The 25,392-nt window shown below is 46.1% G+C and overlaps 1 protein-coding gene across 2 annotated transcripts; it reads left to right on the top strand.

Moving 5' to 3' along the window:
* The first annotated feature begins 357 nt into the window (after positions 1–357).
* On the top strand, positions 358–24,088 carry NEMF (nuclear export mediator factor). Of its 2 annotated transcripts, none has more exons than XM_064511806.1 (33): positions 358–511; positions 988–1,056; positions 1,793–1,895; positions 2,847–2,972; positions 3,058–3,206; positions 3,422–3,489; positions 7,835–7,921; positions 8,924–9,000; positions 9,543–9,613; positions 9,704–9,779; positions 10,845–10,907; positions 11,262–11,339; positions 11,713–11,921; positions 13,296–13,481; positions 13,976–14,039; positions 14,568–14,656; positions 15,367–15,470; positions 15,864–15,926; positions 16,089–16,201; positions 16,859–16,916; positions 17,295–17,353; positions 17,792–17,912; positions 18,062–18,332; positions 19,203–19,245; positions 19,331–19,380; positions 20,174–20,321; positions 20,685–20,762; positions 20,843–21,037; positions 21,591–21,623; positions 22,538–22,644; positions 22,742–22,785; positions 22,885–22,964; positions 23,767–24,088. In XM_064511806.1, the coding sequence occupies exons 1-33, from the start codon at positions 453–455 to the stop codon at positions 23,842–23,844; spliced, it is 3,219 nt and encodes a 1,072-aa protein (XP_064367876.1). In that variant the 5' UTR covers positions 358–452; the 3' UTR covers positions 23,845–24,088. The 2 variants fall into 2 exon arrangements, with proteins under 2 accessions (XP_064367876.1, XP_025973620.2); XM_026117835.2 differs by having other exon boundaries at positions 18,059–18,332.
* Positions 24,089–25,392: the final 1,304 nt, after the last annotated feature.

Below are 25,392 nucleotides of genomic sequence, written 5' to 3'. Positions count from 1 at the left end.
TCAATATGGTGATCCCCGGGGAGCTCGGGGTCACCAGGTTGCCTAAGGAGGGGTGAACCGGCCCAGGTCGGAAACGGAGCAGGTCAAAACTCCCGTGCCGGTCAGTAGTGGGATCGCGCCTGTGAATAGCCACTGCAGCGTAGCCTGGGCAACACAGAGAGACGCGGGCTCTTTTGGCCCCCAGTCGCGCTGCCTTTTGCCCCTTTTACCCCCTTTCTCCCCCGTTTTGCCCCGCGCCCGCACCGCCTCCTGCCGCCCGCCGCCCGCCACGCACCCGCCCGGCGGCGCATGCGCAAGGGGCGGAGGGCGCCTCCCGGCGCGTTGCGGGGAGGAGGATTGGCGCGGGGCGCGACCCGTAGCCGCCGCCGGCGCATGCGCACGGCCGTAGCGTGGGGCGGGGGGGGGGCCCCACGCCGTCGGTGAGGTGCGGCGGCGGCGCCGCCATCGCCACCATGAAGTCGCGCTTCAGCACCGTCGACATCCGCGCGCTGCTGGCCGAGCTGCGGCAGAGGTAGCCCGCCCGGGAGCGCCCCCGCCGCAGCGGGGCCCGGCCCGGCGCTGCCTGTCGCTGTCCCGGCTGTTTGTGTCCCGCCCCCCCCCACGCGCGGCCTCTCCGCGGAGCCCAGCCGCGCCGCCGCGCTGCCCCGTGGCCCTCCGCGCCCCCTCGCTGGCCTGTGCCGGTCCCCGGCTTCTCCCGGGGAGCCGCCAAGTGTTCTGCCCCTTCTCCCCTCCCCCCCCGCGGGGAAGGCCCTGCGGCCTGTTTTTTTTTGGGGGGGGCACCTAATCCATTAACAGCAGTTTTTCCATCTTTCGTTGTTCAGTTTCCAGCTCATTCCATTAATCTCCCTTTGCCGCCTCTTCTGCTGCTGCTCGGTGATTTATCGTCACTGGCACTTGTGTGTGTTTTAATTATCCCTGGGATTTTTCTCTGGTGCTTGTGTGATTTGCGTATCGTAGTCTCCAAGGTATGTGTCTTCTTTTTGACAGCTTGCTGGGAATGAGAGTAAACAACGTTTATGATGTGGATAATAAGACATATCTTATCCGCCTTCAAAAGTAAGAACTTTAAGTTTCTTTACACTGTTACTTTACATATGAAAGCTAGATTCTTTGTGTGTGTATATATATATGTATGTATATATAATTTTGTGCTGATAGGTGTCTGGCTTTTCTCATTAACTTTCAGAGAAAATAATTAAATTATTCTTTGATAAAATATGATAATTTTTACTCTGGAAATTCTTGGGAGATAGCATATGGAGCAGCTGCTGTGAAAAGGGCAGAATACTGCAGAAAATGTACAAAAGGCTGAACGTGTTATAACAAACATACACAACTATCATTGTTTCTTTTTGTGGGGAGGGAGGAGAGGAGGTGGAGGGATGTAGAGCAACATTTACATAAGTGATACAGGTGCCTGGGCCAAATGGTAGGTAGAGCTTGTGTCGTGTTCGTCACTGACCTGTCCATTCCAGTGTTTCCTGGGAAGGACCCTGTGCTCGTTTGCTTGGCTCCAGTTGTGTTAGAGGATGTTGTACTCCATTGCCTGGGAAGTGTTTTGCTTGGCCAAGTTTTCTGCAAACACTCAGTCCTGTTAACTTAAAATGTGGATTTCCTTTTGCTGTCAGCCTGGCTGCAACAGCATTTGCTAGACTTTACTGGTCTTGGCATAGTGTTTTCGTAGACAGCGTGCAGCTAGTTCTGGTCCTTTGGTCTCATGCTGGTGCAAACTGTTGTGTCGTAAGGGACGGCTGCTCGCGTGCCAAGCGCTGAGTCTTTATCTTGTTCACAGACCAGACTGCAAGGCCACGCTGCTGCTTGAATCTGGGATACGGATTCACACGACGGAGTTCGAGTGGCCAAAAAACATGATGCCATCTGGCTTTGCAATGAAGGTAAACTAACCTGTGATGAAGGTAAACTAACCTCTTTCTAAAAAGGCATCTCAGTTTCAGAAAGCAACATTAATGTTCTGTCCTGGGAGATGCAAGAAAATAGGGAAAGGATTTGCTTGGTGAGTCATGGTCAAGTGGGTGAATGAAGACAAAGAAAGAGCAATTGTGGACCTGGGGTCACATTACTGATGTCAGTGCCAGAAACGATGGAAATGTAATTTTCTGAAAACCCATACTAGTCTCCGGAAGGTTTCCTGGGCCACCCGCACCTTTCAGAACTTGACTCCAGTGAAGTCTTAGTGTTGCAGTTGCGTTGTCCAGATTTGTAGGCACTGTGCAGGCACAGCACCCTATATTAAACAGAGTCCTTCTGTTCAGTGTGCTGGACTTCAGCGTTTCAGATCTTGGCGTAAGCTGTTAGGATGCATTTCTGCAGGTAGATCTGCTTGGACGCGACCTGAGCGCTGAATCGTACAGATCCTTAGGCTAGCCCCTCTGGGTGGAGCCCCATTAAAATGGCTCAACAAAAATTGTCAGGGTGTCTTTCCACATCACGTATTGATGCAGGGATAATCCTGGTTCCCTTTGTAAGATGAACCCTTTGATTTTTAACTAGCTCCTCACTGGTTGAACTGGCATAGGTGACCTTGCTTTGAGTAAGTCAGCTAAACAAATAGCAACTTTCAATAGCAAAAATAGCGTAATGTCAAGAATCTGGAACAAGCGTATTTCCTATAAACATCAAGGTATTACTGTTTTGTTAAGAGCTGTCTCATCTCTGTAGTACAAAGATCAGCATTTCTAACCTTTTCTGAAATTTGTCTATAGTAAGTATGGAGTGGTCAGAATGTCACGGGGGGGATCATGGTGGGAAAAAGCAAATGTGTTTCAGTGTGAAATATCTCAAGCAGGTCTGTTGCGTGGTCTCACAGACATTCTCTCTGTTGACAGTGCCGTAAGCATTTAAAGACGAGAAGACTTGTCAGCGTGAAACAGTTGGGTGTAGACAGAATTGTGGACTTCCAGTTTGGAAGCGATGAAGCTGCTTATCACCTAATCATTGAGCTGTATGACAGGGTAAGTGCAAAGCCCCAAGCGCGTTCTCTGTAAGAGCGTACCTGAGCTCGGCCTTTGCTAATGGTCAGCTGTGATGTGCTTGTAGGGTAACATTGTCCTGACGGACTACGAATACATCATTTTAAACATTCTGAGGTTTCGCACAGATGAGGCGGACGATGTCAGATTCGCAGTTCGGGAACGATACCCGGTTGACATTGCAAAAGCACCTGCACCTCTGCCGACCTTGGAAAGGTAACTAGATGGTATACATATAGGAATAAATCCAAATTACTTTGAACTGGGAATAGTAGTATGTCTTTGGATAGTCTTTTTATATATTACAGGCCATTTTACACTTCTTTTTATAAAACTGAAAATGTATTATTGCCTCTACTCAATAAAAGACAGTCAATAAAACCCATTGTCCATCATTTTTTGGAATGGCAACTCTCCATTATCTTTCCTAGGTTAACTGAAATAATATCAAATGCACCCAAAGGGGAACAGCTGAAGAGGGTTCTTAACCCCCATCTTCGTAAGTAATCCTGTTTCATTACAAAAGGAAACGGACAAGATGTGTTATCTTTAGGCAATACTGAAAATTTGAACAACCTCAAGCAGTCTTTTTTTTTGAGGCTGTTCACGACAGTCTGGCTTTATGTATGTTTGAAAAACAAAGCAACAAAAAACCCAAGTCTTTGAAAATAGAGCAGATCTTTTTAATTCAAAGCCAATTGCACGGAGACATGGGCCTTGCTGTGATCGGACAGTGATGAGGACCTGAGAATAGCTCTACTGGAGCTCTGACTTGATGCATTTTGCTCAGGGTCTTGTCTCCGGCGGTGCTGAGTAGGAGGTGTAAAAGTGTACAGTCAGGGCAAGGATATTGTTAGGAGGTGGCTGGAGGATGCCAGTGCTGTTGGTCGTGGAACAGGTAACAATGTGGTAGTACCGAGGTGCTCTGCCTGTGTGTGGAGGTGTTCTCTGTTAGCCAGGCAAAGCGCGCCATGCCCCTGGTATGCTTGACCAGAGAAACAGGTTTGACTTGTGTGATGCGGTCAGAACAGTAAATTTGGTTTATGGTCCAGATTTGGCTGTGTTGATCAGGTGCTGAGCTGCTTGGTAGGTACCCCCAGACAGCCCCAATTACATTATCTGCAGACCTGAATATACCTTTTCCCATTTCTCAATTCTCCTTTTCACTGCTCTTGTCCCTCCCTTTCTCCACCCTGGTCTCCTCTTAAAAATACAACCCGCTGCTGATTACTTTTCCCCATTAGTCTCAGTTTTGCTGCCTCAGTACCCAAATTTGGTATTCCTGGTGGTGTTATCTCTCAGTATTACTGATGTGATTGCCTAGACACTGTTGGCTTGGCAAGATTCTACTCTTCAAAAGGTCCACAGTTCTTCCCTGAGTTATTGTGAAGTTTGGCCATTTCTCACATCACGCTCCCTTAACCACCTGTGAAACTCAGCCGTTCCTCATGGCACTGTCTGTAACTTTTGTCACTTCTCACACCGGTAACTGTCATGTCCAGCACTTTCTCATGTTGTGTGCTGTAGTTCCTCACATGCTATTAAGTCAGCTTCACCTCAGACCAGGGTCTAGTCAGCAGCCCAGTGATTTGCCTGCACCCTTAACAAATACACTGATGTTTCCGCAGAGCAATCTCTCAATCCCAGCAATCTATGTTTTAGAGACTTCTCTAATAAAAGCAGACATCTTTGTATTTCGTAGCTTGGGTTGGATTTTTCTCTTCTTGAACCCCTGTGAACTTCCAGCATCCAAAATGTCTTGTGGCAAAGGGTTCCACAGCTTGCTTAAATGTCACATGAAAAGCCACCTTCTTTTGTTTGCTTTGAAACTGGTCTCAGTAGTTTTATTTGGTGCTCCAGTACTTGGATTTAAGAGAGAGTGAACAGTTGCTGTCTATTTACCCACTCTGTGCCACTCATTTTATAAATCTTGGTCACTTCTAGGCTGGCTAATCTGCTGTTTAGTTTATGTAGTCTTTCTTTGTACAAAAAGCTGTTCAAGGTTTTGATCATCTGTGTTGCCCTTCCCTGTACTTTTTCTAGCCCTACTGGTTTTGAGATGGGGTAAGTAAAACCGTTTCTAGCATTCAAAGTGAAAGTGTGGCACAGATTTATATTGTGGCATGATTTTCCCTGTTCAATTCACTATTCCTTTCTTAATAATTCCCAACATATGGCTTGAATCTTTGTCTTCACTGAGTATTGAGCTTATGTTTCCACAGAACTCTCTTTTAGGTCTTGTTCCAAAATAGTAATTAATAGTCAGTTGGGCCCTATTATTGTTTGTGCAGAACTGGGATAGTCTTTCCTTGGGTACATGATTTTATATGGATTTACAGTGAGTTTATCTGTCAGTTCTTTATCTAGTCACTCCCTGTTGCTGTGGTCTCCTCCAGTATTTCACAGTTGGCTGACTGTTGCTGAGACACTCTGTTTCATCACTAGGCCTTGCCCCTCACTCTTTGCTCCCCCTTTCTGGGTCAGTTGAAAAGCGCATGTTGAAAAGTGTAGGCCCCAGCCTAGGTCCCTGTAACAGAGCTCGGTTCTTGCCTCTGCGGTGTGCACTGACAGCTTCCGTCTTCTCCCTGTTCCTTATCTTTCAACCACTTTTTGTTATCCAAGCAGAGGCTATCGTGTTATCCTGCGGCCGCTTGTCTCCTGTAAGCGCTTTGGGGTGAGCTTTGTTAAATGCTTTCTGGAAATCCAGAAAGACCTTATTTATTCAGCCTCCCTTGTCTTTGTGCTTTTTGACTCTCTTGTGGATTTATGAGGCAAAAGACAAAACTGTGTTGGCTCTTCTCTTGTGTATATTTATCCAAGTCTCTGCTAATTTTAGTCTTAAAGAAGTTGGTAGTTTCCCAGTCCTAGGAGAAGGGGTCCCACTCCTTTTCTAATTGCCAATGCATTAGCCTCCTTTTGCCTCTCCTACCAAGTGAGAGGTTGCAAGCTACAGCTAATAGTTTGGTCTCTCCACCCTTGAGTGCTTTTAAAGACCTAGCTGAGTTCCCTATGGTCCTGTGGATTTGCTGCTGCTCATTTTGTTTCGTGGATCCATCGCCTCCTCTCCTGACAGCTGGGTTTGAGACAGATCTCCTGACATACTGCCTGTAGGGAAATGTTCCAGCCAGAGCTTCCCTGTGGCCCTGTGCTGTGAACTAAATCCAAGACATTAATTTAGCTTTCCTGCTCTGACATTGTCATATCTGAGTGTTTCTTTCATACCTAGGTCATTTGTTGAACCTACTGATTCTAGCTGGCTTCCTGCTTATGGTATGTCAAGAAGAGATGTTATTATTAATCTCAATTTTTTTTCCAGGTATTCTCAAGCTTAATTTTGGCCTGCCTTACTGTGTTTTACATTCCTACAGGCCAGAGTTTAGTCTCCCGTTGTCTGCAATGCACACAACTTCAGTTCCTTGCAGGATGCCTTTTTGCTTTTAACAGCGTCTCTCATCCTGCTGTTCAGTCGTGCTTCTTTGGGTTTTTCTGAAGCAGTTTGATAACGGTATGCATTTGTTCTGAACCTCCAAAATAGCATCTTTAAATAGCCTGCAGGTTGTCTGCAGACTTTGCGCTTTATTGATCATCTTAATTTCCTTCTTAGGAGCTTCCTTGCTTTACCTAGTCCTTCCTTTTAAACTGAGCATGCCTGAAATAGATTTCTTGGGTTTTTTGTTGTGCTAGAATGGCTATTGAATCCAAGAACATTATGGTCTCTGTGACAGTGTATATATTTGAATCAGATCCTGTGAGTGAATCAGAGAAGCTTTTCCTCCTTTGAGCTCTCTGACTAGCTGCCTCGTAAAACAGTCATTAATAATGTCTAAAATTTTAGTCTCAGCCTTGTATCCTGGTGTGACATCTATGCAGCTGGACTGGAATGCTTGAAATCTGATTTAGTTGTTCTTTGACCTTCACAATCTCTTGGCTGTTCTGCACATTAGGGTGACCAGCAGCCCTGCTTAGGCAGTTGATTCTGTAGCCCTAATGCTGCCTGTCCCTGGCATAGGCCTTGATTTTCGTTTTCTTGGGATTGTGGTATTTGTTCAGGTGGTTAACTTGTTAGTTTGGTTGGACTCTAAGATGTCTTTTATGGGTCACCTGCCTCATTCTAAGTTTGATGCTGCATTGTCCTATTGATTGTCTTCCTTCCACCATGTTTCTGCTTAGCTTGTTATCAGCTAAACTTGGTTTTCCATTGCCCCATCTCGTTTCTCAGACTTCATGTTTAATCTTTGTAGGAGGTGGTATTTCTGTGCTTTTGTCTGCTACCTCTCTTCACCCTGTTTCAATGGGGCTGCACTCGTTTCCACAGTCCCTCATGTTTCACATGTGGCTTTGCCAGCTCTTCCCCAGTTCTTCACTTGAAGATGCAGAGTTTGCGTGACTTCACCCTTTGTAATATCTTATCCCAAACCAGATGCTTTTCCACCCTTGTTGGGTTTCCTACACTCAGAAACTTCCCTCCGCCTTTTTTAAGTCTTTCATTCCATTTTGGCCCAGATGAAGCCCATCCTTCCTGTACGTCCTCATTCTGTCCCAGACCTTTCCCAGTTCCATCATCAGGTTTGTAAGATCCCATTTTCTCAGCCACGTGCTGAGACTGGGCTGCTCTGCCTGGCCAGTGAGCGTTTCTGGGAGCGCCGCCGTGGGAGTGCTGGTCGCCTGGGCTTTGCTGCGTTCTGGGACCACAGCTCCTTGACTCTCCCCAGCCTTTCTAGGCACTGACTGTAGTTTCATGGCCTTAGTGTGTTGAAGTACTTCTTGTGATTTTTATGCGAATGCAGAATTCACTGTGAATGTTTTTAACAGCTGATTCTCCTGTTTTTTTTTCACATATATAGCTTATGGAGCCACCCTCATTGAGCATTGCCTTATAGAAGCTGGATTTTCTGGTTATGTCAAAATAGATGAACATATGGAAAAGAAAGGTATGTAGGAGGTAATATTTTAAAGGGTGTACTACATGCGTAATGGTTTTTGTGTCTATGTGGTATGTTTTCCCAAAGAGGTAACTAATCCTCAAACCTATAGTTCAGACCATATGGTTACATGCTATAATGTTTTTAGGTTGGAGATCAGCCTTGTTCTCGTTAAACCTCTTGAATTGTGCATATATTAGAATTACAATATCAGAGTCCTCTTATGGTCTAAATGTTTTTATAATGAGATATTATATTAAACATCAGATGAACTCTGGCTGTGGAGAGGGATGTTTTTACATGAATCCTACACAGAAGGCTTAGCATCAAAGTGTGCCTTTAGCTATGACAGACATGGTGGGGACTTGATAAAGTAGCAGCTTTACATTTATTTGGAAATTATGGATTTGGGTCGTAAAGTCAGAATAGATTTTTTTTTTTCATAGTCTTATTTTTTTGGGCGCTTTTGTATTTTCCATAAATTGAAAGGAGTTTTTACATCTTCCTACTACATTGTGGTGCTGTAATAAATTGACTTTGTAACAAATAAATAACTTCTCATGGCTCCTGGTTTATGCTTTGCCTCCATAGTTTTATTTTTATAAGGTGCTAGTATTTGTATGATTTTATTTTTTAATAGAATTTGAATAATTATGTCTTAAAATATATATTTTTTTATATTAAAAATTGCACAAATGGAAAAGTGTGTAATGAGGCTCCTGTTCAAAGTGAACAGTAATTGTTGTAGCGAAGCACCTGTGGTAAAGGATATATGGGATTTTATTTTTGAGATGTCTTAGAATCCTACTTTTAGAATATTTCACAAGGCCACATGATAGCTCGAGCTTCCTGTTGACATGGTTAGGTTGGACAGATTGCTCCATGCGCATAATTGGATGCACAAGTTGCCTGGGTATTTTTGTTGATTTGCTGTTTTGCTATGTTTATATAAAAATATCTTTTTGTTCTAGGTGTTTTAAAATCTTCCTCCTCTCCTTCCTCTCTCTTTAGAAAATATTGAAAAAATACTTAGTGCTTTAGAGAAAGCAGAAGAATATATGACACTAACTGACAACTTCAGTGGAAAGGTGGGTCTCAGCTGAGCAGCTGGGTTATCAGTTCTGCAGGAACTGCAGAATTAAGCCATAGGCAGGTACTGCTCAGCATATGCCTGTTGCTGTTGTTACCACCTTCAGATTTTGTCCGATGTGCTTGGGTTCCACGTAGTGGTGGGGAATAAAAATTGCTTCTTGCATTCCTTGCAGCAATTAAGTAACTTCCAAGCAGGTTATATAGTTCCTATCAGAACTGCATTTGTGCTCTAATAGCAGGTAGCACTGTTTTGCATGTAAAACATAGGATTTTGTGGTAAGCTGCAGGGTGGTTCTGAGGTTTGCAAGAGAAGTTCACTGTTTTTTTCTGGAATATGTTGGAGGAGAGATGAGCAAGTGGTCAAGACTTCATTCAGTCAGTCACATTTGCTAGTGCTACACGGTCTCCCCTCTGCAACGAATTACTGTCTCGTGCTGATCAGTAGGTTAGCACCTAAAACCTCCTGCCTTGCCAAGATATGGGGTGGAGGATCCTTTTCAAAGGCACATGCTGATGACATATTTGTGTGTTATTTTAGGGTTATATTATCCAGAAAAGGGAGAAAAAGCCAAGCCTGGAACCAGATAAACCAGCAGAAGATATCTACACGTAAATATTTGAAATATTTGCTCCTTTTTCTACTAGACTGCCTAACTTAAATTAGTTTTCAGGTGATAATATCAAATGTGTATTTTACAGATATGAGGAATTTCATCCTTTCTTGTTTTCTCAACATTCAAAATGTCCGTACTTGGAATTTGACTCATTCAATAAGGTACAGTGCTTTTGCTGATACTGTACTTAAGTGCTTGAATAGACTGATGCTAAAAAGCATAATTAAAATATAGTGCTGAAGTTATTAATGAAAACATAGACCTTGGAAGAAGTGATTAATTTGATGGATAAGTGTTCTGTGCAGAAAAAGCCAAGCAGAATAAGACCTGGAGGCTCTTGCTGACCACTGTCATCTTTATGAACTCTGTTAGATCCTGTAGCTGAAATGCAGCATGTGGCACTGACTGTAGATGTTTGTAGGTGTAGGTGTGTATTAAGCCTGCACGGAAGTTGGCTCTTAATCAGTCCTGGTCAGACATACTTGCTACTGGAGAGTACAGAAGCTGAGTTATCGCTGAAGGCAAACAGTCAGCACATTTATACTTTTCCTGAGACTACTTTGAAAGGTTCAAGCAACTGATTTAGTATTTCCTTGAGTGTTGTCCTTCCTGGTCCTTGGCTTACTAATGTTGTCCGAAATCATTAACTGTGTGTTGTTCCCGACCTTGATTTCCAGAGTTCCCATTTCACTTTCCAGCCCTGGTACTTGTCTGGATTTCTGTCATCTCCTTCACAGCATCAGTAGTCTAAGCACCTTAAAACCTTCCTCTTCGTTTGTTTTAAGCACAGCGTCTGACAGCTGGAGCAGCAGACTAGGAATAGTTCTTAAGCGTGTTTTCTATTTTTTTCTGAACTGACCAATTGGTGCAACAGGGATTCAGGGTGGACAGGGCTTTAACTGCAGTAGTTTAATGTGAAGAGCACAATGAAACAGCAGGTTCCTTCTGCCACTACAATTTCTTAACACAGAATGAGGATCCTGGTTCAGCCAGTTATTTAGTCGTGTCCATAGCCCCCAGTTTAAAGTGAGACATCATGAGTGCCTTGCTGAGCTGGCCTTGTGACAAGGTAAAACAAAGGATGTTACTGAACCCTGTTTTAGCATCTGTCTCCTATATTAGTGCTTTGCCATCACCTCTCGTGAGGAGAACCTCCTCTGTCTTCTGTTGTTGTTGGTACAGGTTAATGCAGCTTGGCGATCCTTAAATCTGACTCTCTCTTGCAGGCAGCAGACGAGTTTTACTCCAAGTTAGAGGGACAGAAGATTGATCTGAAAGCGCTGCAGCAGGTATGCTCTCATCCAGGAGTGGAGCAGCTGTGGTGGCTCTCTCAGAGCTTCAGTTGCTTTTTTAGGGCATGTGGTTCATATAGCTTGGGGTAGAGGAGGAGTTGTTTACTTATTTTTGCTATGGAAATGCTGAATCAGTGATGGACATAGAGCAGGTTTCAAGCTATGTAATGCAGTGGTTGGTTCTGCTTGGAATACAAGTAATAACATTAAGAGCAGTTCTTTGGAAACTTCTCTGCATCCCTTACGCTGTTGTATTTTTCTTAGCTGGAATGCTGTGCTGAGTGTCTTTATAGTGAATAGGTGATAAGATGCTGTTTTTATGTTTTTTTCCATCTTACTTGTTTCTGAAAGGAAAAACAAGCATTGAAGAAACTTGAGAATGTCCGTAAGGATCACGAACACAGACTAGAAGCTCTTCAGCAAGCTCAGGTAAGACTGGGATTTTTTAACTGGGAAGATATGTAATATTTCTTGAAGAATTGCACCTGCTGGTTCTGACTGCTGTGGTCAGCGCTGGATCCCGAAGCGAGGCCTTCCCCTGCCCCTGAGCACCTTGCAGCCCCTCAGGGAGCCTGGGCCTGCGCAGCTGGGCTCTGCTCCCTCACAGAAACTTTGCACCTCCTTTGCCAAGAGCTGGCTGTAGAGCTCTGCTTGCAGGAGTCAAGTTGGTTTTTGCCCCATGTGATGACTTTAACGCCATTCTTGGATTTTATCTCAGTATTAATTAGCACTTTCATTTTTTAAAATACTGCTGAGTTTCCGTTTAGCTTGAATGGTGATAAACTTTCTTTCTTTCCTGAAGGAAATTGATAAGATAAAAGGAGAGCTCGTAGAAATGAACTTAGAGATAGTTGACCGAGCCATCCAGGTGGTTCGCAGCGCCTTAGCCAATCAGATAGACTGGACAGAGATCGGAGCAATTGTAAAAGAAGCTCAAGCGCAGGGGGACCCTGTCGCAAGCGCAATCAAAGAATTAAAGCTTCAGACAAATCACATCACAATGCTGCTGAGGTGAGTACGTTGCAGGTCTCCCATGCCAAATGTGAGTGGGACTGACTGCGTGCAGTGAGCTGAGCAGGAGACAGTTGTCTTTTTAGTTTCTGCACTGGTATTTAAGCTATTCAGTTGTCCTTATATTAACATGAAAAGAACGAGCAGCTGATGTGAGCTGCAAGTTTTGATGCTGCTCCCTGCTTTCTGTAGGAGTCCTGATGAGAGAGCTGGCCGTGATGTAGTACCTGGAATGTCTTAAAAACCTCCATGAAATAATGAAAGGCATGCAGTGTTGCAAGCCAGGTGGGAATGTATTTCAGTATGAGTTTGTCAAATATTGCATACCCATAATCTTTCACTGAAGATGAGAGAGGTCCTATGTAACCTGAGCTGACAATGTATCAGGATGCTAAAGATATGAAAGTGAGAATTTCTATTTTATAGCTAAAACTTCTGGTATGAAAGTTCTGATATGGGAAAGTGAACTTATGAATGTTTAGTTACATTATTTTCAACCATGTTAGTATATTCCAGAATAAACTTGCTTTCAGGAGTCAGTTCTGTGTTGGCAATTGTGTGTTACATCAGTCTCTCTTCCGTCTGCTTTTATAGTGAATAATGATCATATTGCTGATCACACAGCTTGGTTAGTCCACCAAGTGTTGAATCATGCATCCTTAGTACAAAGGACTGTGGAGATGTATTTCCCTTTATGAAGAACATTATTTTATGCTGCTCCACCACCTTTTGGTACACAGACTCAGCACAGCTGTGTTGAGCAGGATTTAATGCATTGGTGAGAAGGAAATGCAATTGAAGCTGATCTGTGTTCAACATGCTTCTTTGAAAACAGCAGAAGAGATATTTTATGAGATTTTAAACTGTTGCAATGCTGTCCTGTTCGCCAGATCATCATGATGGATGTACCTGCCCGCATTTCATGTGACGATCAGGCGCAGAATATCTTATGTTTGTTTTTGTTCTTCTCTTACTTTATGAAAATAAATCTTCAGAACCGTTCTTTGTTTTAAGCCTATTTTTTTCTTTGTTTTGATAGCAGAGATGCATATCTCTTGTAAAGGTGACTGGAGGATTTAAAAGAAAAAAATTGCCTTGGGAAATGCCACCTCCTTGGATGGGAAAATTTCAGCTCTTTTATCTTTTGGTTTTTGTTTTCTTTTTCCCCCCATTTCCCTCAAACATCTAAGACAGAAACCTGCTTGCATGTAAGGCAACATGGGGCCTTCCTGCAGCTGCACAGTGAAAGTGGTATTAGGATTTTTTGGCCATTTCCAATCTTCATGAGAGAATAGAAGTACAGATGCGTTGTGCTAAGGTTAAAAAATAACCAGTTCTCAGTACCTTAATCAGTATGATGTCATGTCTTTTTAGGAACCCATACATATTATCTGAAGAGGAAGGGGAGGAGGAGGATGCTGATTTAGAAAAAGAAGAAACAGAAGAAACAAAAGGAAAAAAGAAAAAGAATAAAAACAAACAGTTGAAGAAACCACAGAAAAACAAGCCATTGTTAGTTGATGTTGATCTCAGCTTGTCTGCATATGCCAATGCCAAGAAGTAAGGTTTACGATGAATGTGTGCTTTGGTTGTAGAAGTTTCTATGTGCTTGCAGTTGATAGTGATAACATCATAGGAAGGGCCCTGTGTGTATCTTTTTTGAATTAAAGGTTAGAAATTGAAATAGGTAGCTTGTCCTTAACTCTAGGATATGTATTTTCCTGGTCCCCAAACAGTATCTCACTATTACATAGCAGGTTGTATCTTGCTATTGTATTAATTTAATTTTGAGTACAATTCTGCAGAGATACATGAAACGAAATGGCTTTTTACCACACAGTAATCCAAACAGAGTGCTCCGTGTGTCTGAGAAAGGGAAGTTACTTCATTTGGCTGCTTTCCTCAGGTGAAGACTAAGCCAAAGATCGGAGCTAAAAATTACTTTTTCAGAACTGAATGTTTACTACAAATGTGAAGGACCATGAGAAGAAGTATATTCTAAAAATGAGTGTACATGCTAAGATTTCAGATGTAAACAGACTTCTGTTTCACAGGTATTATGATCACAAAAGACATGCGGCTAAGAAAACACAGAAGACAGTAGAAGCTGCAGAGAAGGTATTTCTTCTTATTTGTTCTTAAAAGATATTTAAAAGCAAAGCCCCTGTCACTGATAAGTGGAAAATTCTGACTTAGTGTAGGTAGTCCTAATGAGACACAAAAGGTAAAATCAGCCAACCAGGGTTGTTTCTTTCTTGGGCTGTTAAGACCACTGAATAGAGGACTGCAGATCCCCGCTGTATTAGCTGGTTTCCATCAGTAACCCTGTGAGCACTTAGACAGGGTGCTTGGTGGAGATACTGGCAGACCAGAGCTTATGGAGACAGGACTGGAAAATTATTGGCTATCTGATCATAAGGATTTCCATTACTTTTCTCAGGGGCCTGCTCTACAGAGTGAAGATTTATGGATATTTTAGAATTACTGTTTTATATGTGCATGAAAAGAATATCGGCTTGTGAATAGCGGTTTGTAGAGCTTGAAGTCTGAAAAAAGAGAAGTTTCCTACTAACTTTCCTACTGTTCGGTTAGCACCTGTATGATTCCTGTGTTGGGGAACTGGGATCATGCTTTTTGTCTAAACAGGCATTTAAATCAGCTGAGAAGAAGACGAAGCAGACGCTGAAGGAAGTTCAGACAGTTACCACCATTCAGAAAGCAAGAAAGGTCTATTGGCAAGTACAATTTCACTGTCATCATCTAAAGTGTTGTGAATGTGTGCAAATTCAAAAGGACTGTGTTGGGTTGACTTCTCACTAGGTTAGAAGTGGCTAATTATTATTATATGGGCTAATTACATTTTTCTTAGCATTACACTTTGTATACAGTCTCCTTCCAGTTGCTCCTTTACGTTGCTGACCTGATTTTAATAATGCCTTTGCCTGGGAAAGTTCCTTTTGGTGGGACTCTGCATGGGTTCATGGTCCTGCTCTTTGGGTCACTTTGCCTGACTGTGGATGTGGACTTGCAGTTTAGCTGAGTTTTTTGCCTTAAACAGAGCTGGGAAGATGCCCTCAATAAAAATAGGGAACTTCACTATTACTCCCTGGCGGCTTCATGTCTGTGAAGCAGTAATGGTAGATTTAAAAAAAATAAAGTATTAATAATCTAATAACTAAATTATTATAATAAAAATAAATAGGCAGCTGGGCTTTGTTGACAGTGCTTGTTGTGTCATTCCAAAATATCACTGACAGTGATGTGACATTTGTACCATGCCTTGTTTTCATGCTGTAGACATATGAATGGATGTGAAACTTGATGCAGGGTCTTTTACAAGTAATAGATATAAGATGGGTATTCTCAGTTTGGTACAAAAAATGCCTCTGTAATGTACTCTTAGTCCCAAGTGTTTTTCACACAATGCATTGATGCAATTTGGCAGGTTTGAGAAGTTCCTGTGGTTCATTAGTTCTGAGAATTACCTCATTATCGCTGGAAGAGATCAGCAGCAGAATGAATTGATTGTCAAGCGATACCTGAAATCAGGCAAGTCTGATAAAGTGGGGTGTATCAGTCTCTCTCTTACTTCCTAGTTTTGTAAATGTACAAGGAGAACATGACGGGGAAGGTCTAGTTTGTTCTTAAGCTGGTCTTAGGAATGAGGGGACTTTGATGGAAATCCTAGAAGTTGTGTTTGTTGTCAGTGGAGCACTGGGATAGTTTGGTGTGGACCTTCAGCACTTGGGTAAGAGTGTGTTGGACAGACACCTGTGGGGAGCAAATGTGCTGATCCTGCCTGGGGCAGCAGGTATAGACTAAAAGGCTTCCAGATCCCCTTCCCATCTGGTTCTCTGCAGCCCAGGTAGCCGTTTCCCACGGGCATTGGGAATCTTCCCTAAGTGATCTATGTAGTTACCAAAAGTGTCACTTTTCTTCCAGGGGACATATACGTGCATGCTGATCTCCATGGAGCCACAAGCTGTGTCATCAAGAACCCAACAGGTACCTCGTGTGGAGCTCTGTCGTACTGCCCTCAGACTCAGCCAGGCCGCCTTGTCTCTGCCCAGGGCCCTGAAAAGTCCACGCACCGGATTCGGGAGCGTGTAGAAGTTGGAGAGTCATGTTCTGTTGTGTTTGCTGATGTGTTGGATGTTACTGCCGCAGGTGAACCGATCCCCCCGCGGACCCTGACGGAGGCAGGCACGATGGCGTTGTGTTACAGCGCTGCCTGGGATGCCCGTGTCGTCACCAGTGCTTGGTGGGTCTTCCACCACCAGGTAAGGACACTTGTGCACGCAAACAGGACCTCTGAAGGGACAAAAGCAGGACTGCAGATAAAATCTCTCTATATGGGAACTGAAGGATGTAGATGAAACTTCTGTTTTCGGATACCATTCCTTGGAGGTTCTCCTTGGCTCTGCTGCACTGACTTAAGGGCGGGGCGGAGGGGTGACCTCTGACATGACATGTGCATGGCTGAGGAAATGTTGCAAGCTTGGCTTCTTATATAAAAAAACCAAAAAAACAACTTCCTCTCTTCTAATAAAAACAGGTTTTAACTTTTTCAGTCAGGGTTCTAGCTTGTATATTAACTACAGTCTTGCTATGCTTCTGAGCAACTCGAGCGTAAGGATTAACAGATAACATTAAGCTAAAGGTTGCAATGCCTTCAGTTGTTCCAGTGTCCTGAATAACCCAGTTTCTCATTGAGGACTTCCAAAACATAGCCCTGTAGTGTGAGATTGAACTGAAACATCCGTTAGGAAAATATCTTATGAAAGGCAGGAGGAACCCTTTGGGTACCGAATCCTGCAAAGCTGTTTCCATAAGCTAAAAACGCAGCTTGCTTGAATGTTCCTTTTGCTGGCGCTGTTACTAAGTGGTGCTGGTCTTCTGTGAAAGATGCTCCTTATAGTGTATCCTGCTGTTCTCAGGTTTCTAAAACTGCACCTACAGGAGAATACCTCACCACTGGGAGCTTCATGATTCGAGGTGAGACATGAGGAAAGAGTGGGATTTTGACATGAAGTGTTTTGTGTGGAAATGCTGTGCTGTCCTGCAGTGGCAACCACCGGAGGTGTCCGCCTGTCACTGTGGCAGGTGGCAGATACTGCTTCTGTCCTCAAAACCTGTTCTGAGTCAAACCTCAGACAGCTGCATCAGCGTCTGCTAGCTGAGCAGAGGCACTGGGCAGAAGATGGTTAGCTAAATTGCTTTCATGTTTCTCAAGTTTTGTTGTCGTCCAAGAGCTAGAACCAGCCCCAGTATAATTTTTGGTAACTTGAAGCCTCTAATAAAAATGAATTTTGAAAATATGTTATCTAACATAGCCATTAAATCTCCTTATGGGAATCTGCCTTTGTTTTTCAGGGAAGAAGAACTTTCTTCCTCCTTCATATCTGATGATGGGGTTTAGCTTCTTGTTTAAGGTACTGCTTTCTCTGTGCAGCTCTTGCTGTTTCTTTTAATTTGGCTCGAGCTGTTGCTTACCAGTATATTCCCAATTACTACTTTTCCCACAGGGACAAATCCCATAAAATGCTATTCAGCGTCCAGTTTGCACTGGGGTCCATTTAAAACAAACAGACACTGAACATTGTTGCCTCTGCTAGATTTTTATATGAGTTCTGTTTGAAGCATATGTATTTTTAGGGGCAGACTGCTGGCTATGCAGCTATACACGTCTCCTCACTAGCTTTACTTTTGAGGTTGCCAGACTAGGTTTAAATGTGCTGGTTTAGTCTCCTTCCCCGAGGAATGTAAAAAGTGTTCAAAGAGAAAGAGTTATATTCTGGTATCCTCTGAAGAGGCTAGTGAGCATCATTGGAACTGCCGTCAGTCTCATGTAATGGCACCTTTGTCGTTAGGTGGATGAAAGCTGTGTCTGGAGACACCGAGAAGAAAGGAAGGTCAAAGTGCAGGATGAGGATCTGGAAACAGTCTCCAGCAGCGCCAGCGAACTGGTGTCCGAAGAAGTGGAGCTATTAGGTATGATGGAGGGAGTGACGGGAGCACTGCGCGTGCTGCTGACGTCTGGGACCGTCTGGGTTTGCACGTTCAGTTCCCTGCACTCTGTAGTGGGTCAGTCTGGTGTTTCTAGCGTGAACTGTGTTTTCCTCACCTGTGTGCCCCAGAAGGAGGAGACAGCAGCAGCGAAGAGGAAAAAGCAGAGTGTCAGGAGGCACCAGAGGATGTGGAAGCCGCGTCTGAGAGTAATCGCGATGAGGGTGTTGCTGACCCTGACCAGGGCACAGTAAACGCACCCGCTGTGCCAGAGGGTGTCTCGGAAGAGGACAACGGAGAATCTGAAGATGAAGTGGAAGATCCAGAGTCGAAGAGTGAAGTGAAGGAGGAAGAGATAAATTACCCAGATACAACGATTGACCTGTCGCACCTTCAGTCGCAAAGGTAAGTGAAGGAGCAGCTGCGTTTCTCAGCAGTGCGGGCCCTTCTGCAGATCTCCATACTGTTAAAATGCCATGTTGACCTGCCAGGGCAAGGGCAGCAATGAGTTGCCCTCGATTCCTTTGATGCTCAGTTCTGCAGGGTGCCAGACACAGGGCTATAGTTGGGTTAGTGCTGCCACACTGTACCCATTCCTGCCACTTCACTGCTTGCTTTAGACCTCCCTCCTGAAACACACACAGACACAGAGACACACACACGCTCCCCTGCTCAGTGGTATCTGCCTCTTTGGCTGCTCTTTGTCATTCCCCACGTTGGCCTAGGCGTCCGTAGCACTGCTTTTGCTCCCCAGGAGGCACCTGCCTCCTTCTCCTGTTCAGAGACGCTGTGACCCCAGAAACTGAGCCCTGGGGTTGCTTCTGCTCTGTAAAGCTGGTGCTGAGTTACTGCTCCACATGTGGTTGTGACATTGCTGTTGTCCATGAGAATGGCACTGCTTAGAGGGTGTTAGGAGAAGGGATTGAGCAGGTGGGAATGGGCACCTTTCGCAGGGAACACCACAGACGATTAGGGCTGTGTGCTTGGGAAGCTGAACGCCAGGCTATTTCTTTGGCACATGTTGTATCCAGGCTATCTTTGTCACGTGTGTTTGTGCATGTACATGAGACAAGCTGGCAGAGATCTGAGGACCTGCTTTGTAAACTTATTCCCAGTATTGCTGCCCTTTTCCCTTCACCAAAGCCAGGACTTTTGGAGAAGAACTAGAAAGCTGAAAGCCGTGTAACCGAGTGGCCGATGTCTGGGCTGTGGTGGTGCGTGCAGGGCTGAGCTGCTCTTCATCCAGTGACAAGCTCCGTTTCAATCTCCCCACAGATCCCTGCAGAAAATGGTCCCCAAAGAGGAAGGACCCAACTTGGTAAGGTCCCAGCTCAGATGTTTGGCAGAGAGCAGTGTGAACTGCCGCTGGACATGATGCGCTTTAACCGTGTTTCACTTTTTAGAGCGACAGCAAGTCCCAGGGGCGAAGGCATCTCTCTGCCAAGGAGAGAAGGTGAGAGCGTCTGTTTGTTTGGGGAGAGGCAAATGCCCCCTTCTCGTGCCCTGTTCAGGACATGGGGGTAGGGCATGTCTCGTACCTCCCAGTCTGGTCCCTGCCTGCTCCTCGGGGGAGGCAGCGCTTGCCCAAAAGCACCAGGTCCGCGGTGCCGCCCCGTGCTCTCCGCAGGCAGGACTGCCGGGCGAGGGCAGCTGCGTCCTGCCCGAGGTTGCTTCTCTGTGAGCTTGGGCCTGTGAGATGATGCCCTGAGCTGGGAACAGGGTGGACATTGCCAGGCTTTCGCTGTGATGACAGTCTGCCTTCCCTGCACCTTCCTGCCCCTGGAACAGGCCTGCTGAGGCAGCAGAGACGTTTCCCTTGCCAAAGTGCTGCAGCGGGGTGTGAACAGGAGGCAGCCTGGCTCTGAAAATCCTCTTTTCAGGCTCATGGAGAGGGCTCTGGTGTGGGTGACTATGACCATCGTTATGTGGTGGGAGAGCAGGAGCTGTGAGCCGACGTTTCCTGAGAAGAGGAGCGAGGGCTCAATGAGGCATCCTCGCGCTAGGACGCAGCCACTCTTGTTCTTTGGGAGCACGGGTTATGGACAGGTGGCTTCTTGGGCACTCAGGGGCTCAACCATATCTGGCTTCTGGGTTTGAGAGGTTTTGCTAAAGAGGAGTTGTCTCCAGGATACTTGCCTCGGGTTCCTCTGTAACGCTGTGGCTGGGAAGCAGGGTGTTCATGCTGGCAGAAGAGTGGTAGCCCACGGCAAGAGGGGTTGTGTTGAGTGATCCTTTGTTTTCCTTAGAGAAATGAAGAAAAAGAAGCAGCAAAATGACTCTGAGAACTTGGAGCCACCTGAGGAGAAGCAGAAAGAGACGGAGACGCAGCGTCCCCCTGCGCCCAACGCCAATAAGGGTGTGCCGGCCCCGCAGCCCATCAAGCGGGGCCAGAAGGTAGGCAGGGCGCGAGCTTCCCCGTGAGCTGAGCTGTTGCCCTGTGCAGTGTGGGCTCATGTTCTCCCGTGCAGGCAGTAATCCCAGCTCTGTCAGACATTCACAGCTGCCTGCTAGTGTTGGGTTCAAATCAGAGATGCCCTTGGTGGTTTGGGGATGGTGGGTGCTGGTCTGTTAGCCTTGAGCACGCTGTGCTTCTCTGGCTGAAAAATAATCTGTTGGTTACTGGTGAGCTGCTTTGAAAGAGGCTTGGGAGACCTGGAAGAGGTGTGCACTTGGGGACAGCACTTAGGTTTTTGTCTGTGAGTACAGATCTCTCCAAAAGTTACTGTTTCTAAAACTGTTGGTGCGTTTTCTCCGCAGAGTAAAATGAAGAAGATGAAGGAGAAGTACAAAGACCAGGATGAAGAGGACCGGGAGCTCATCATGAAGCTGCTGGGGGTGAGTGAGACGAGTTCGGCCTCCCCCTGTGCTGCGGCTGTCTGCGTCGCTGCTCTAACCACCTCTGTGCGTGACCGCAGTCTGCAGGGTCGAACAAGGAGGAGAAAGGGAAAAAAGGGAAAAAGGGGAAGACGAAAGAAGAGCCAGCAAAGAAGCCACAGCAGAAACCCAAGGCTGCGCATCGGGGTGCTGGAGGGGGCAAGGAGACGCTACCAGCAGGAGTCCTGCTGCACGAGTCGCAGGACCCGGCCTTGGAAGAGCAGCAGGACGAGAAGGTTAGCGCCATGCTTGTCTCGCCTCTCCTGTCCGTGCGTCTGTCCCTCCCCTCTGGCTCTCCTGGAGCTGTGCAGTGCCGTTCTGCCAGGGAGGCCGAGCGGCTCTTGCTGTTTCGGGGCACTGGGGAGAGCAATGCGCCTAATGGCAGGACTCTGGGAGCCCATCGGTTTGGAGAAGTCCCAGAAAGCCCTGGAGCGACGTGCGTGTGCCACGTTCCCAGCGTGGTCAGACCAAGGGCTCTGGGGGGTATCCAGCCTCGCCAAGCCGCTGGGGGTCTGGTTAAGTCAACGACTCCCAGTCGGTGCTGCTGAAATGCAACTGGGAACTCTCTAGATTGGTTGATATGAGTCAGTATCCCTGAATCACAGCCCAACTCTCCTCCCAGCTTGGCGTGTGCCAGGCAAATTACTTTTACCTTAAGATGAGTTAAGTTTCTGCAGAGAGAACGTGGCTTTCTGTGGACCACTGATAAGAGAATTCAGCTTCTCTGGGGGGACAAAAGCGGTCGTGTGTTCATTTCAGCTCTAAAGTCTCCTTTGTTTGTGTGCGCAGGAGGAGCAGGACCAGGATCAGCCGGGAGTTGAGGTAAATGCTCGTCTTCAAACCCCAGATAAACGCTGAGGGAAAGGCTTTATCCCGGCTCGAAGCCGGCAGCCCTGCTGTCGCACACAGCTCGGCGAGGGCAGGGCCTGAGGCACAAGCCGGGCTTTCAGCAGCCTGGGGGTGGCACAGAGGTTCCTGTGCTGAGCCCTCTGGAAGAGCACGGCTTCGCTCCTATGGCTTCGCTCCTCCATGTCACACTTCTTGCCTTCTACTGGTGGAACCAGGTTTCTTCTGTTTTGAAAAAATGAAGCTTTTTTTCTCCATACCCTGCTTATCACATATATCCCCTATAGAAACTGGGGGTTGGCTAAGTGGAAGTCTGTCCCTTGTCTTTGCCTGACGAGGTCTTTGCACCACTCAGCAGCGGTGGCCCTGGGCTGGAGGAGGATGACGCAATATGATCCAGTGCAAGTTTTCCTTTGGATTAGAAATTAATTTACTTACAAAACTGCTTCAGAGTTTTTTATACGGACAGGCTGTAGAGGTAGCTCAAAGCTGAAAGTTAGTTGATTTCTTTAACTCCTTTAATCAAGGAGTTTCGTGGCTGGTGTAGAGGGAAGCCTTTGGTCACCGTGTGAAGACAGAACTGTGTTTGGAGGTCCCTTTCGGTTTGGTTAAAACTAAGATCAGTCCCGTTTTGACTGATGTGACTTTAGTAATCAAAGATGTTTGTTTGCTGGTCAGGACCGGGTCATGGCTTGGTAATTAAGTGCGAGTGAAGCGATGAAGCTGAAGGAAGGACGTTGCAGTAACCTCGGGGCAGCCGTGGGATTAGGGCTGCGCTGGGCTTGGCTCTGGGGGGAGCCCCGGGCTGCTTCCCTGGCGAAGTGGGATGGTTGGGGCCAGGTGCCGCCGTCCGGGCTCGCAGCGCGGGTCACGTCCCTTTGCTGTCCCAGGAAGGAGAGGCCTTGCTGGACTCGCTGACGGGCCAGCCGCACCCCGAGGACGTGCTGCTCTTCGCCGTGCCCATCTGCGCGCCCTACACGGCGATGACAAACTACAAGTAAGTGGCAGCACTTTCCCTGGAAAAGGCTTGCTGGGGGCCCGCGCGGTGAGCCGGAACCTGCCGTACTAGTTACAGAAACCTTTTCTTTTGCAAGGTATAAAGTCAAGCTCACTCCAGGCACCCAAAAGAAAGGAAAAGGTATGGTGTTAACACACTCGACTCCTTTTCAGTGCGCTACCTCTTGAAGCTAGCACGCTGTTAGATACCGTTTAAATCTTCTTTCCTGTGTTTTTACAGCCGCAAAGATTGCCTTGCATAATTTCATGCAATCTAAAGAAGCTACTGCAAGAGAAAAAGACCTGTTTCGCAGTGTGAAGGTGACTGGTTTCTCTACTTTCTCTTGTAAAAACTTAACTGCAGCAGAAACAAGTTCACTAGTGCCACTTTGGGGATAAATATGTCCAAAACCAAAGGTGCTATTGCTTTTTTTTCCTGTACGGTGTTGTATTTCTGAGTACAGGTAGGGCAGATGGGTTGCTTAGGCTGGAGCGGATTGTTAGAAATTTAGCAGCAGGGCAGGGCCTGCCGCCGGCAGCGATGAGGAGTACAGCAAAGAACCTGCCCTCGTGGGGCCGTCAGCCACTTGCACCACAGTCCCCCTTGTCCCCCATCCCGCACTGCCTGTCAGGACTTTCAGTCTGCAAGTGTTTATTTCTCACTGAACGTGACCGATCCCAGGTTACCAGGCAGCCCGGGTGCTTCTCTGCGACGGCGGCTCTTGGCCTCTGCTGTGTCACGGGTCAGAAGCACTGACCTGCGTCAGCCGCGACGCTGACTTCGTGGACCGCTGCTAGGAAAACACAATTAGCGGTTAATGACCACAAGAGAGCGGGTAGTGCCCAGTGAATGGCAGCACCGACCAGACCATCCTAATGGAGCTAATGGGAGAAAGCTGCACAGGAAACCGCTAACAGGCATTAAATTAATAAAACGGGGAAAGCGAGAGGGCGCAGAAGCCTGACATCAGCCTTGTTTTCTTTGCGGGAAACAAGCAGAAATGCTCTGAGCAGGAAGCACATTCATTTACACCAAGAGTCAGAAACAGTAGCTGGGGGAAGAGGAAGATGTTCTTACATGTTTTTCTGTTATATGCTATTTCTCTTTTTGTTTGTTTTGTAGGATACTGACTTGTCAAGAAATATTCCCGGTAAAGTGAAAGTGTCGGCACCTAATCTCCTGAACAGGAAAAAGAAGTGAGTCGATACTTGTATTTCTTGTCACCAACTACCACTGCTCAGTCCGAGTCCAGCTGCCTCCGGATGAGGATGACAAACCGACCTGGACAGCCGGCAATGTGACTGACCTGAGTCTCCATGTTAGCAGGCAGATGTGGACCAGTTCCTGCTTCTTGGTTTAGATGGACTCTAACAGCTCACTTGGTCCAAATAGCGTAGAAACATGCAAGTAAATTACTGGCATTTGGTCAGTGACGTGATCTCAAGCTGTTCTTTCTTTAATGCTTTGCATTTTGGTGCTGAGTGCTCTTTCCCCATGCTTTTGGGCGAAGACATGCCTTAATTTGCTGCAGCAAAGCCTGTCATGTTCAGTTTCTTCCTAAATCCGCCTCTTGCTTCTGAAAGAGGGTGGAGTTTCTGGTGGACAGAGGTGCGTTTCAGAGGTGTTTCAGTGCAGAAAACCTCACCAGAAAAGGCAGGTTTGTTTGTTTGTGTTTTGGCCAAAGCATGTCCCCGTTGCCAGGAGCAGAAGTGCAGTTCCAGGTAGACCCATTAATTAGTCCTGCAAGACAGCTGCTGAGGATGATGCAGCCTAGGCCATACTGTGCTGCGTAACACTTACCCTTCTGGAAGATGATGCAGGAAAGAAGAGCTGGCGCATGAGAGTCAGAATAAAACCCCACTTGCTTTAGCAGTAGACACCACAGGCAGAGATCTGAAACAGCATCTTCACTCTTACAGGCTGCAGGACCCTGAGCACTTACTCCATTCATAGCCCAAACATAAAAAAGGAAGTCAGCACAGGAATTACAATACCGGAGTTATTTTGTTCTAGAAGTCAAAGTCTTTTATTGATTTTTGAGGACAGCTTAAATGTGATTTAACCCACTCCCCCAGCAGCACAGCCTGCTCCTTGTCCCAGCTGTCGCCGGCTGAGGCTGCTGATTCCATGGAGCTGAGTCAATGAAGGCAGCCAACTTCCATGTACCTTTACCAAGATCAAGTCCTCTGGGGCTCAGGCTGCTCCATTCGCAGGTGAGCGCCCCAGGCTGCTGCCACAGCTGCTCACAGGCTGGAGCACGTTCAGTTACGCTTCTCAGGGCAGAATATCTGCTACCTAAGGTTCACAATTGAAGTTCCACAACCTAAGAGTTCCAAAGACAAACTAGAAACAAGCAGGAGTAGTGATGCTTCAACACCTCAAGGCTTAAGACAGTTTAGCTACTCTGATTGATTACGTAGAATTTTTTCAAAACCCATTTCTGACCTTAAACATTTGTAGCAAACTGTGTTTAGCAGACAGTTTCCTAATGCCATAGACTAAAACAGGCCTGCTCCCTATCACAGCACTCTTCAGCCTGGACTAAAGCAACACTCCTCTTCAATATTGATACTGTGCCTCAGTATTTCCTGCACAACAGCTAGCGTCCACAGATCCTTACCCGGGGGCTCCATAAACAAGTATTTCCACACGTACGCACACCCCCTTTTCTTGCTTGGGGCTGGCCCTCGCAAGGTCTTCCAGGTGGCCAAACCCAGAACTAGTTTTAGCTTAAGCATGGGCTACATC

The sequence above is a fragment of the Dromaius novaehollandiae genome, chromosome 5, assembly GCF_036370855.1.
Source record: "Dromaius novaehollandiae isolate bDroNov1 chromosome 5, bDroNov1.hap1, whole genome shotgun sequence".
Lineage (NCBI taxonomy): Eukaryota > Metazoa > Chordata > Aves > Casuariiformes > Dromaiidae > Dromaius > Dromaius novaehollandiae.
The sequence above is the reverse complement of the archived record's forward strand: the minus strand, read 5'-3'. Positions and strand labels throughout refer to the sequence as shown.

What these genes read in the sequence shown, in the direction of transcription:
- NEMF (XM_026117835.2), top strand. Translation starts at nt 453, where the DNA reads ATGAAGTCGCGCTTCAGCACCGTCGACATCCGCGCGCTGCTGGCCGAG. An exon ending in AAAGCAAGAAAGGTCTATTG is followed by an intron (nt 14,657 to 15,366) that starts GCAAGTACAATT and finishes GCAATTTGGCAG; the next exon opens with GTTTGAGAAGTTCCTGTGGT. An exon ending in AGGATCAGCCGGGAGTTGAG is followed by an intron (nt 21,624 to 22,537) that starts GTAAATGCTCGT and finishes TTGCTGTCCCAG; the next exon opens with GAAGGAGAGGCCTTGCTGGA.